This window comes from Homarus americanus, unplaced genomic scaffold (assembly GCF_018991925.1).
Source record: "Homarus americanus isolate GMGI-L3 unplaced genomic scaffold, GMGI_Hamer_2.0 scaffold58837, whole genome shotgun sequence".
NCBI classification, from domain to species: domain Eukaryota; kingdom Metazoa; phylum Arthropoda; class Malacostraca; order Decapoda; family Nephropidae; genus Homarus; species Homarus americanus.
The window spans coordinates 566,143-580,000 of NW_024719533.1; the positions used below are offsets into that span (position 1 = coordinate 566,143).

Consider the following 13,858-nt stretch of genomic DNA (forward strand, 5'->3'; position numbering starts at 1 on the left):
GAAAGGATGCGACACAAATATGCTATCCATTTTGCTTACAAGAGAATGTGTTTATGAGGTCAGCCACACTAACTCAACCAAGTGTGTGTGTGGCCTGGCTTCCTGTTTCACGTACTTTATTTGTCTTAAGTTGCAAATACAAACAATATTGTATTGTGTTTTGTTTTCCACTTAGTAAGGGTTACGGTTTCCCCCCCAAGTCTATGTCTACTGTAAATATTGTCTTTGTAAATGTTATAATTTGTTCCAGTTTTCTATGTTTTTTCTGTTTTACAATACTTACATGATAAGGCGTATTCTTACAACGTAATTTAATATTGTTGTTATTATTAATGTTGTTCGCTAGTTACTTTTATTTGTGATTGGCTAATATTTTTCGTTAGCTCCTTACCATCCTGTCACTTTATCATCGTTACGTCTGAGGGATGGTGACCACTGCCCACCCCCAGTTCATCCAGACTTTGTTATTCTTCAGGAGACCACAGCTTTTAAATACAGTCATTTATGTTTTTCGTTGGCTTCCTATCAGTAAATTTAGGTCATAGTCGCTCAAAGGTCAAGGTCATCGAAATTCGAGGGTTTGTGACACATTGTTCTGTAAGAAGCCTCTTATTGTTTCCATCACAAGTTATCCATTTGTTCCTCTAAAAATACGTGGGAATTCCCTATATAGATGACAGTACCAAACAAGTAGATGGAAACCCCCCAATAAAGTAGGTGGGAACCCCAAAGAGGAAATTGAAAGTTCTCGTAACTGCAACTATTTTTTTATGAAACGAAATACATTTTCTGGGGTATATCGTTGTGTTGCAGCTGTAGACAAGGGGTCATTCCAGCCAGGTGGCCGTCTCAGTTTGTGGAAGTTAACTGGTTGTTGAGGGAGTCATGATGTCAAACTGGAAAGTGGATGTGAATTTACCGCCGTAGGGGCGCGACTCTGTAACCAGTAAACCTGTACAAACTGTAACGTATGATAAGGACGCCGAAAGTGTACGGAGCTTTATCTGTAAATCAATTAATTAACATCACGCAAAATCATCACGACTATCACGCACAAAGAAAGTTGATTCACACGGTGAAAGTCGTGATATATGAAGCTCTAATTATGATATGCTAACACCTAGCCATTATAGGTCATCCTGCTTTCACTATATGAAACAGCTCATAGTGCAACACAACCCTCTTACTCACCCGGCCACTGTAGGAGCTGGGGACTCTACATTATGTCTCATAAGCATCATGAGATTAAAGAAGAGAGACAATATCACTTTTAATTATATAAGTTGGGTAATTAATTGATAAACCACACGATTATATAAACCTGGAATCTCGGAGGTCAGGTTGATGTTTGAATCTTCCTCATAGTAATCCTGTTAGACATATTTCTCACTGAACTTATGGATTAAAGTCACTTATCTTGAGGAAGTGAAGAGTGAGAGGAGAGAGCTTCAGGCAGGTATGGTAGCGTAACTGAGACATATATCTTTTGAATAGTCTCCACCACAGTAATTTATACTGAGGAACTAGTCACTTTCTCGTCTAACTCTAAATTAATTGTAGAATTCTAAGATAAAATTCTACAGTAGTTTTGTAATTTAATTTGTATTTTATGTAGATTTAGAAAGGTTTTTAGCATTAAAGTTTTGTAAGGTAGATCAAGACTTCTCATAGATCACGCAATAACACACTTCAGCACAGACGGGGGGACAGGTGGACAATGCCCTCTACTGTCTTCACTCCACTTCCGTCTGTGAGAGTTGACAGATGGAGAGTTCCGTATCCCAACTGTTTGCAAGAAATGAATGATTCTTTTGTATGTGACGGGTAAACTATTATGGGTTATTGAAATAAAGTTGAATAGTAATTGAATATAACTAAACTTCTGTACTGTGGATGTGGCGTGTGGTGTGCATCATACCAGTCAGGCAAGGAGTGATTGTACATATTTAAACAGTGAGTCTGACAGTCCTGCTTTTCACTTATTTTTTTTTATTCGCCAATTTATTCTCGATTTTAACTTTCCATAATAAAGATCAACTTTCTCCTTTCATCTCGAAATATGTCGTTCAGCTAGTGATTAAAAGTTGATCCATGGTGTTGAATGAGGAGGGAGAGTGAGACGAGACCTCCGTGATACGATGGCATGTGTTCTGGAAATCCTCTCTCGATGTCACCCACACGGTGCTCTCTCCTCGCCCCGCCATCCAGATCGCTCCTCTGCTCTTATCGTCCATTCTTTTTTAGCTTTCCACTTCCACTCTTTCCACGCCTCTACTCACCTTGATCTACCACTCTGCCTTTCACCCTCCACCTCCGTCTTCCACCCCCTCCATCATTTATTAAAAGAAATAATGATAATAATAATAATACTTCTTCAGTCCAACAGTCACAGAACGTTGAGGTGACAATAAGGCCGCATACTGACGTTAAGTTTCTGCTGGGATGGACCCTAGTGTCTCTATAGCTCTGTAAAGTAACAAAGAAAAGTAGATGGAGTTGACAGGTGGGCGTACACTTCCCTCGCATATATCACTAAAAAGAAGATGAATTACGAAGACTTTGACTGCGGTGATGGGTGTGGCGGAGATGGGTGTTAGGGAGGGAGGGAGAGAGGAAGGAAAGGAGGGAAGAAGAGGAAGGGGAGGGAGGGAGAGGAAGGAAAACGAGGGGAAAGGACAAGAGGAAGGGAGGAGAGGGAAAAGGGGGGGGAGGGGGGTGTGTTAAGTGGTCTGGTCAGTGTAACCACTCTGAGAGAATCTCTTCAGGTGTGGCTTTATTATGATAACGGGGGTTAAAGTCAGGTGTGAGATGGTAACGATCATCTGTGTGTTTGTTTGTGATGTAACAACTGACGAGTCATGCTCATGTCCATTAACCCACTGACCTAGAGAGAGAGAGAGAGAGAGAGAGAGAGAGAGAGAGGTCAGGGAGTACTGGCCTTCTATCGTAATGTTCTGTTTATTTATCATTACTACTTTTAGGCTTTTCTGTAGGGTGATCACGGGGTACACAAGCCTCTAAGAGCTGTGGGGGGGTGGGAGGTGTGGAGGAAGGTGTATGCCAAGGGTGAAACGAACAACACGCTACATAAACAAATTAGAATAAACACACACATACTCGTTCATCTTAGGTTAAATGTCCATATTGACTCACAACGTTTCATACCACTTCACCGTTCATGTTGGTGTAGATCGACGGGAAATTAAACCTCCCAGAAGAGTTGATAAATATGTTCCTACGTCAGGTTTATACTGAAAATATGAGTTATTTTAATTAGCCCAGTATTTTTATAAACTGTGTGTGTGTGTGTGTGTGTGTGTGTGTGTGTGTGTCTGTGTGTGTGTGTGTGTGTGTGTCTGTGTGTGTGTGTGTGGATAGTAAATGTTGACAGACAGAGGAAAGAGAATGAACAGAGACAATTCAATCAGAGGGTGTAAACAATACACAAGCTGTAAACAAAGCAGATTGAGGTAGAGTATATAAGACGTAATCAGACCATGAGTGGAACACAACACAGGCGTCCTCAGGGGGTAAGCCAGGGCTTCACGCATCCCCAGCTACAGCAGATGATCCACACCAACAAAAACATCGTCCACAGGAGGGAGCAGCGGCACAAGAGTCGAGCCTGCAGTCTTCCTCAGCAGCGACACTTTTAAGGCACAACTCTCTGATGCTCCTCCATCTGCACGCATCTCGCTCACTCTCCCTATTAGTCACTTTCTATTGGCTGTCAGGGGTTTCCCCTGGCAGCTTCTACCATATTAACAACCGCTGCAGGAAACGATAAAGCATGTGTCGTCATCCGGGTGCGTATTTGTGTTTCCGTCCCTACAGGAAGGGCGTGAATACATCGGCAAGATCATTTTGTAATATGACTCATAATGTGAAGGTCACCTACTCATAATGTGAAGGTTCACCGACTCATAATGTGAAGGTCACCTACTCATAATGTGAAGGTTCACCGACTCATAATGTGAAGGTCACCTACTCATAATGTGAAGGTTCACCGACTCATAATGTGAAGGTCACTGACTCATAATGTGAAGGTTCACCGACTTATAATGTGAAGGTCACTGACTCATAATGTGAAGGTTCACCGACTTATAATGTGAAGGTCACTGACTCATAATGTGAAGGTCACTGACTCATAATGTGAAGGTCACTGAGTCATAATATTACTCTCTAAGGCAGAGGTCACACCTAGTTCATCCGGGTGAGTACATCAGTTGAGGCTTCAGTGTTCCTGTAGGAGGGAACTGTGTGGCACTTGAGTCTTCTCAGCGCCTTTTATGCACGAGAATGTTACCTTGAGGATCTGGGTTTGTGAAATCACTTGTTACTGTTTAGAAACACAAAATATAACATGTCTATTATTTTTCGAGAATATATGATATAAATAAATGGTGAATAAAACTCATTTATATCAGATATGGCGTCGCCAGCTAGCGGGGGTGGCGGGTGGCGGGGTTGGCGGGCGGTGGTGGGTGGCGTGTGGTGGGGGTGATGGGTGGTGGGGGTCTAGAGAAACATAGGTATTAGCATGGGGTGAGCGTGAGGTGACTTCTGTTTGTGCCAGTATTGGTGGATGAGGTTCAGGTGGCACAGCGGGTGACTCGTTCACCCGGTCGGGTTCATTTCTCATCTTTGTTCTTGAAGGAACTGAGGCGCGGCGACAGTAAGTCCTGCGTGACGATCTCTCGTCCACAGCACCACCTGAGAGCTACAGATGAGTCACATACTACACAGGCTCACCTCCCACCGGTACTCCCACCTTTCTTTTTTAATATAGATATGGTGTTGTTAGTGATAAGTTTAGTGGGTCGTCGAAGGCTACTTTATAAAGCAATTTTCAGGAGGTAGCGATACAGACTCTCCACCTAACTTGGACGAAAGTTAATGGTTGGTGGAGGTCTGGTGTGACAGGGGAGGCTTGATGCTTGTGTGTGTCAGGTCATGGACAGAAAAACAGTTTTAACGTATAAAAACTTTCTCTTGAAATTTCTTGGTCAAACAGTGAAAGTTGTCTGTACTTTCGGACTAAGAATTTTTGGTGCTGTTATTTAAAGTTGTGAAAATGTTGAGAAACGTTAAGGACCAAACAAAACTACTTGAATAAACTGACAAGAAACACTCAAAAAATAAAGTGAAACCAATTGTCAATGGAATTATGGCGGCACGTTCTTGCGTTGTTTTTGTTGTTGCTCTGATCCGCCTAAAAGAATCTCGTTGACTCTGGAAAGAAAACTCACAAACACTCACTTACTTGAGATAAACATTCACCTGTCTAAAACTGTCTAAGGAGGAGTGTTGATTACAGGTGAGGTACGACTCTCAACACTGGCGGTTGTTAAGTGGAATGATGACTGGTGAAGTGTGAGGTGTGTCTGTGTGGGGTGGAGGGAAGAAGGGTGGTGGGGTGTGTGGGGGAGGGAAGGAGGGTGGTGGGGTGTGTGGGGAGGGAAGGAGGGTGGTGGGGTGTGTGGAGGAAGGAGGGTGGTGTGTGGGGGATGGGAAGGAGGGTATGTGGGGTGTGTGGGGGAGAGAAGGAGGGTGTGTGGGGTGTGTGGGGGAGGGAAGGAGGGTGTGTAGGGTGTGTGGGGGAGGGTGCTGGGGTGCCGACAACCCAGTTCGTGACGTCACCTCGCTACTTATGCTACATTACAGGTGTAAGCTACTCTGACACACATGTTCATGCTTCACTACACACAAGGTCTCACACCAGGGGGGGAGCCGACGCATTCGCGCACCTGCACGCGCAAACTTACTCACGTACGGGGGAGGAGGCGCGGGAGGGGCGGGCCTTGAGGACTGGAGGGTTGAGTGGAGACCTCACTCTGGCAGTAGCAAGTGAGCCGCCAGCGAACACGGTCGTGCCTTGCGGGAACTCCCTAGCTTGACACACACACACTTGTGAACCTTGATGCTTGTTTGACAGTTTGTGTTAGAAAATGTTGAAAATGTTGGCGTGTAGTGTGGTGGTGCTGGCCGGGGCAGTCCACGGCATAGAGTTGATAGAGAACTACTACAAGGGAGAGAAGTATGAGCCCGAGGGCCGCGCCCTTGAGGAACGTTATCCTTATTCTTCTTCCCTCATCTCTGCTACCTTTGCCCCTGGTGCCCTGACTAATCCGCACCCGCAGCTTACCTCAGAGGTGCTGCAGGCCCGCAAGATGGCCGAGGAGGAGGGCGGTGACGTGCCCTTCGCGAGCTTGATGCAACAGCTGGGTATGGCGCTGCACGGCACACTGCCCAACAACCAGCTGGGGCAGACAAGCAAGGCGGGAGAACCACGCAACATTGACACCAAACCCGAAGGAAAAAAGGTAGAGTGTTTGACCTGTGAGGCGAGGCTACTACACCTATTACTCTTACTTCATCTTCTCTCTCTCTGTTGAACAAATAAAAAAGTTCACTTGGTCTCGGCCATCGTTAAGGCGGGGAGAAGCTTTACTTGGTCATGCAGAGTGAAGTAAGCGACGAGCAGTTCACCACACAACCATATACTGTGTTAAGTTGTTTGTCACGATAAATTACTTATTAAATGATAAGGAGGCTGTAATACTGAAGGCTTACAAGTACAGTATGTTAAACTCACAGCACCGATGATGACAAGCGTAAATGCATGGAGATTAGGGAGCCGAGCGTGATGTTGCAGGTGACAGGTGGTATATCGATGACAGGTGATTGATGGCAGGTGACAGGTGGTAAATGACAGGTAGTAGATGACAGGTGACAGGTAAAGGAATGACACTTAAATGGTGAGGCAATATTTAGTGAGCGTTAATCTCGTGGTGTTAAGGTAGTGGCTGGGTTGACCATAAGCGGAGCACCTCTGGCGGGCTCTGCGGAATGTGATTGATGTATGGTTACTGAGAGACTTAAACAGCTGGTGGTTGAAAGGTGATTGATGAGTAGTTAATATATAGTAAGGTGTGGGTTGAAGTGTGATTAATGAGTGTTCAGTGCCTTTAATACGGAGTTAGCTACAACGGTGAGAAGCCGTTTAAGGATTAGGATTATGTGTGCAGGTGTGTGTGTGTGTGTGTGTATGTGTAGCTGTAAAGGTGTAAGTGTGTGTGTGTGTGCGTGTGTGTCTTAAAACATATCATATGACTTAACATGATGTCTCGATGTTTGTGTACCACTGTGCTGACAGACAGAGATAAAAGAAGATTTTCCATACTTGAAGCTGTACCTTGTTTAGCTTCTTGCAAGGAAGTAATATTAAAACGTGTGAATATTTCCTAAAAACTACGAATTGTCAGTAAAATTGTCGATGGTGGAGCAAGACTTGAGGGCGGAGTAAGTCAGTAGCTGGTGAATATTGAGACTGAGGAGATCAGCTCTTGGTCGATCATTCTGTACCATGGTGAGCAGAGGCTGGTGAGAACGATACAAAAAGTTATATTGGTCAGTACGTGAGGTTGATCTGTCACTGTGGAATGAACTGGTGTCATGAGGTCACTCCCACCATCACCATGTCGATGAATTCTACGTTCTGAGAAATTATTAAATGTAATTATATAATAACTGTGGCCTGGGTGTCTCACTCTTCCCACCGTAACTGTTAGGTTATTATGTGACTGTTGTTGTGTTATTGTCTCTCGTCATGGCCTCTCGATCATAGCTGTGAGAGCGACGTCATCATTAAGCTATTACACTTAAAAGCTGCATTCTGTGTCACTACCATCAATGTTCCATAATTATAATGAGGTCTTGTTCGATTCTCAAGTGCAGGAAGGAGGTCGACGGTGTTTATCTGTTAAAGTGTTTTCATCGTTACAGACGTTTCGTGACTCGGTTTAATTTTCTGTGTAAGCTTCATTGATTTCTCTTGTCGTTTCAGTTTAGATTTAGTGCTCCCACAAGTGAGATAACTTCCCGGTAGTAACCAAACTTCAGCTGAATCAACAAAGCCAGAGAAGGAATCAACACTTTCTTAAATGATCTGTTGATTAATAAGTTCTTTTCACGTTCGTCAGTCTCCAGCCCACGAGGAGCGGTTGATATGTTTACACTATAGAACCATTGAATATGACTTGTTAATAAAAATGATCATTATAGGAGGTGATATAGTTTATCCACACTAACAGTTAAAACAATGCTTTACGCTAATGGATAACACCTTATTTTTGCATCGTCTGGACTGGACTGCAACACAACACAGCTAAATAGGAGAAAAGTCAGTCAATTGAATTTTGTGGTCAGTAAATTGATATAAGATGTACTTAAATATATAACATTCAAAAGTAGGACTCGTATCTCAGTCCAGGAAGCGACGCAGTCCGATATTGTTTTGCCTGAGTCAAGCTCGATGGTAAACATTACGTGGGAGGGGCCGTCGGTAAGTCACTTCACTGAGCCGTTTCTAATTTGATCCAGTCCAGTTATACCCCAAGACAAACACCTGAGATAAACACTAAACACCTGTGTTGGTCATTATCACACGAAAGTCCGCCTACCAATTGCTTGTTCATCCTCTACCAAATACGAGACGATATATGGCAGATCATTCTTGGGACGGCGATGTACTGTCATGTAATCAGACTGTTAGAGGTGTTGGTCGGTCTAACACCATCCGCCGTCGTTTGACAATTGTTAACTGTTGTTTGACCCGCTGATGGCTGTGTGTGCACGAGTGTGTGTTTATTATTGGTGTCGTGTGTGTTTGTGTGATTGGTTATTTGTGTGTTGGTGCTTTTATCTACTCTTATTTGTTTGTTTGTTTGTGTGTGAGTATAGTTTAGTTACGTTCATGGGAGTCGCGGTAAGTTGTGGAGGTGTTAAAGGAGAGACTAAGGGATAACAGGGAGAGAATATGAAGGAGAGAGGTGGGAGGGAGGAAGGAAGGAAGGAAACGGATAGAAGATGATATAGGGAAAGAAGGAGAGAGAGAGAGAGAGAGAGAGAAGGGGAGGAGGACTTCCGGTTGGGTTGTACACCTTGTCGATAATTACCGATGCAGGTCCGAACCTCCCCGACCACGCTCCCGTTAACTACTCCACCTGCTGTCTCCCGCCAAACTCACGCATATGCACGCACGCTTAGGCACGGACACACACTCACACACACACACACGCACAAAAAAAAACTCACGCACACTAGTTACTAAATTCACACACTGGCACTCTCTCACACACCCTCGCACGCTACATACACTCTTATACTACAGTTACTCTCACACTAAGGCCACTGCCACACACTCTCAAGAAAATGGAGTCATCATCAGACTTTCTAATGCGTAATGAAGCCTCGGGGTGGGGGAGCTGGATGATGAGCAGCTGATAATGACTCCACTACCTGACTTTTGTATCGTCATCATCATCATCGGCAGAAATCCCTACTACCTGTGTTTTGTATCAACATCATCATCACCATCATTATATAAAGCATAGGAAGAACCTACTACCTGTGCTGGATATCACTATACCATCATGAGGGCGGAGGACCCAGCTCCCGTTCCTGCTAGAGGCGACACATATGTAACTGAGGGCTAGTCAGGTCGCGCCCACTGAGATAGAAAATAAACCAGATCACTTAACACAACATCGCTCTTTGCTTCCTCTGATTTAGGCTGTGAAAGACTTGTACTGATATGTGAACGCCGAGAGAGAACCCCCTTCACGTGTCGGTCAGTCCTGTCTGTATGTCTGTGTAAGTATGTATGTGTGAAGATAATTATGTATATACGCAGAACAAGTCGAGGACGGAAAGAATTATAATATAAATACTTGAGATAAACATTCAATACAAGGACTACTAGAGCCGCCATATTTCAGAGTCACGTCTTTGAGGATGACACACAGCGAGAACCGGTTCCTCCCTCAAGTGAAGTGTAGTCGTCGCCTTCATCCACTCTCTTTACCTCCTTCTGTACCTCTCACTTTGTCCTACACTTCCCCTTGTCCACTTTCTTTGTCTATTACCCATTCTCCCTCCTTCTCATTTATCCAAATATACTTTCGTTCCTTTCATATTTAATCCACCTCAGCTATTAAAGGAAAAAAAAACTAAGGTTATCATTTAGAGGTTCATGGTTGGGTCCTGTTAGGGGTTCACAGACAGACACGCAAACACTTACACTCCTATTAGATCTCAACCCCATTAGGCACCATCCCTAAGATTTACCACGGAATAGGTCGAGGTCTCTTAGTACTGGGGAGCCTTTGACGTCCTACCGTAGAAGAGGGGTAGGAGCGTCAACGAGAGTGTGTAGGTAACTAGGACATAGAGGACACAGTTATAATCCTGGTTCCTGGCGTCCTAGATCACCTGTCGTCGGGGGGGGGGGGCGGCTCAGGGTGTAGGGAGGATGTGGTTCTGCTTCCCTGGCGACGGTAATAACATAGTAAGGGTCCTGGGTCCTAGCGGCGCTTCCTGCAGGCACAAGTGAAGGGATTATCAGTTGAGGTTTTATCAGAAAGGAAAATACCAACTATGAGTATAATTACAACGGGATTTTCTAAAAATGGAACTGATATTAAGCTGAATCTGAGTTGGAGAGATTCTGTGCGCTACTTGATAATGTTCCCGCTAAAATATCACTATCTCGGTTAACTTAGTGTACAAACACACACACACACACACACCAAAGAATCTGTCGTCAAATAATGGTATAACTTTTATAACTACCACAACAAACGTTAAAAACAAAACCACACAACATAAACGTATGATTGAGTCAACACAGAGTTTTATTGGCTAATGTAAATAAAAAAGTTTGTGAACGGTTAATTAGGCGTGGTCGAGGGAACGGGAGTACTGACAGACATAGGCGAAGAATAATGTCCCTTTGGTTACTCTGTGGATCATAAACTATACCACGAAATCCCGCAACTTACCCCACACCTAACATCTCACCCCTGGCCTGGCCTTAAGGAACTCCTGAATACTCACACATACACACACACACACACACACTAGCCTGGGACTGTCACACTCGCACACACTATTCTGGGACTCCTCCCCCCACACACACACTAGCCTGGGACTGTCACACTCACACACACTATTCTGGGATCCACACACACACACTAGCCTGGGACTCACCCCCTCTGCACACACTATTCTGGGACTCCCCCCCCCCCCCCACACACACTAGCCTGGTACACCACAACGTCCTTGGCCGCGGGTCAGACCATGACCGCCATCCAATAAAGTTCCTTCCGTGTTGACTCGATCTGTGTGGCGGTGTGTGTGTGTGTGTGTGTGCTGGTAAACTTGTATCAGAATAGTTACTGCTTCAAATGGTCTCCTCGTCTACACTCAAGCAAAAAAATTCCTGGTCATGCGTAAAATTACAGCGTTGAGGAATGTATGATTGTTACCTTTGTGGATGAGGGCTGGAGGTGGTGGTGAACGGATGGATACTTCACAGTTGGACCTTACCAAGACCCTGTGAAAAAAATAGACCTTTCTTCTTATGGTAAACTGGGTCAAGACTATACTCGAGTTACCTTTCAATCTTTCTAACATAAGCAACTCGACGAATATTTTTATACACCGCAGGAATGATAAAGCAGTCGACCTCTCCCATCTGTTCGTTTGTGTGTTGTTCCCGTGCATTACAGAAGGAACCATGTGGCCGAGGATGTATTTACAAGGCCAAGGTAACAGACTCATCTCTTAATTCTTCTGGCCGGACGAATAGGGTAAAAGGGGGTTATACGGTAACTTGTTTTATCGAAATTGTGTTGTATTTTCTTATGATTTTATTGATTCCTTTTACTGTTTCTTTTAATCTCTTTCATTTATTCGTTATTTGTCTTTACGTTGGATATGATTTACAGAACGTCATCTATTAATATCATCAGCGTTAGTTTGTGTTTGTGGGGATGATCTCACAGCCTCCCGTGTGTTGTGTGTTGGTAAGTACTTGGTGGTAATCAGGAGGTACTTGGTGGTAATCAGGAGGTACTTGGGGATAATCTGGAGGTGCTTGGAGGTAATCAGGAGGTACTTGGGGATAATCTGGAGGTACTTGGAGGTAATCAGCAGGTACCTGGGGATAATCTGGAGGCATTTGGTGATGTTCAGGAGGTACTTGGTGGTAATCAGGAGGTATTTGGTGGTAATCAGGAGGTACTTGGAGGTAATCAGGAGGTATTTGGTGGTAATCAGGAGGTACTTGGAGGTAATCAGGAGGTATTTGGTGGTAATCAGGAGGTACTTGGTAGTAATCAGGAGGTACTTGGTGATAATCTGGAGGTACTTGGTGATAATCAGGAGGTACTTGGTGGTAATCAGGAGGTACTTGGTGATAATCAGGAGGTACTTGGTAGTAATCAGGAGGTATTTGGTGGTAATCAGGAGGTACTTGGTGGTAATCAGGAGGTATTTGGTGGTAATCAGGAGGTACTTGGTGATAATCAGGTCCCCTCAAGAATGATCTGGTGTCTAGAGACTAAGATATCATGCATCCTATTCATCAATAATCAGGGACAAGCTTTAACTGATGATAATGCCTGGTAGACCCCTACAACTTGCTGAAAGGTAAAGAGCTAAATTATCAAGGTACCATCAGTCAAATCAGTGCTGGTCGTGGGTGAAGATTCCCCCCACCGTGAAAATTCGGCTTCTGGATACGATTAGTGACCAATGGAACAACTTACTGCCATCATGGTGACCGCTGTATCATCAGGCACGAGAAGTGTGTAAAAAAAATTCTGACAAGCGGAAATGTGACATAATAGCTAGACACCCAATGCTGACTAACTCGATACGGCTGAGAGTTTCATGTAAATATGGATAATTGGTTAATTTCTTCCATATTCAACCATCCGTTCGCTCCTACACTCCTAAGACAGGTTCTACATGCAGATAAATTACAGTGTTACCTTTGTTCCCGCTGTGCTTGAGATGCGTCCCCCAGTCACACTATTATGGTACGGTTCTATGATTCTGTACTCACCTTACCAGCTCTCAGTAGTACCTCGACACACCTTACCTTCCTCACTCAAAACACAACATAACACACACATAAATAAGTCTTATAAATTACAGGTGTGTTATTTCCGTATATAATGTGGTCTCGAGGTAGATTCCCTTCAATGTTTTCATGAAATAGTCCTTGTCAGAAATACAAAAAGCATATAAACAATCTGTGCTGGGATCTGGCAAGTCTTATGACACAAAATCACTGAAGCCAATTAGCACACGCACCCAGTCACGAGATACAGGTACACCGTCAAGACAGGTAGAGACACGCCCTCAGTCAACGGTTGAGGCAACGAGGCGGTGTAGGAGTAACGCTCACCTATAGGTCACATGGAGGTTACCTAGTGACACCCTAGGCTGTGACCCACACCTCCAGTTACGGCCCAGGTAACGCGCTGACGGCGGTGGGAGGGAGGGTAGGGGGAGAGTAAAGGGGCTGGCGGGGGTAAAATGGTGAGTTAGGGAGGATGCGGGGTGACAAGTATCTCTTTTCCTGGCCTCTAGGTTCTGTCTCCTGTAGGCGCCGTCACCCACAAGTTGTTCTTAGCTTGGTAATGTTGCCTTCATCCTCTGGCAGTGGAGTGTGGTAAGGGTACTGGGTTATGAAACTAAGGTACACACAGTTGAGACCTTATGGAAATTAGTGATCAGTAGACGGCTTTTTTTTATATGTTTATTATATTTGATCGGAAGAAAGTATGAAAAAAAAATCGAAAAAAAAAGAAATTAATTTGTAATTGTTTACCAAAAAAAAAAGGTGGAGCCTAGTAGACCTCAGCAACCATCAACCAATCAGCTTCTTGGAATAATAAGGGTCGTTTAGTAAGCCACAACCCACAAATTTAGTTAGTTGTGAGAAGACACTGTAGACGACACGACCCCTGCAGCGAAGTCGTGATGGTCTTGGTGGTAGTATGTAATT

The 13,858-nt window shown here is 44.2% G+C and overlaps 1 protein-coding gene across 2 annotated transcripts in view; it reads left to right on the top strand.

Moving 5' to 3' along the window:
• The first annotated feature begins 5,848 nt into the window (after positions 1–5,848).
• Positions 5,849–13,858, top strand: part of LOC121860095 — a 47,425-nt gene continuing 39,415 nt past the window's right edge. For both annotated transcript variants that reach the window (XM_042357127.1, XM_042357128.1), the window contains exon 1: positions 5,849–6,323. In XM_042357127.1, the coding sequence (XP_042213061.1) occupies positions 5,949–6,323 (375 nt within the window). In that variant the 5' untranslated portion in view covers positions 5,849–5,948. The remainder of the gene's footprint in view (positions 6,324–13,858) is intronic.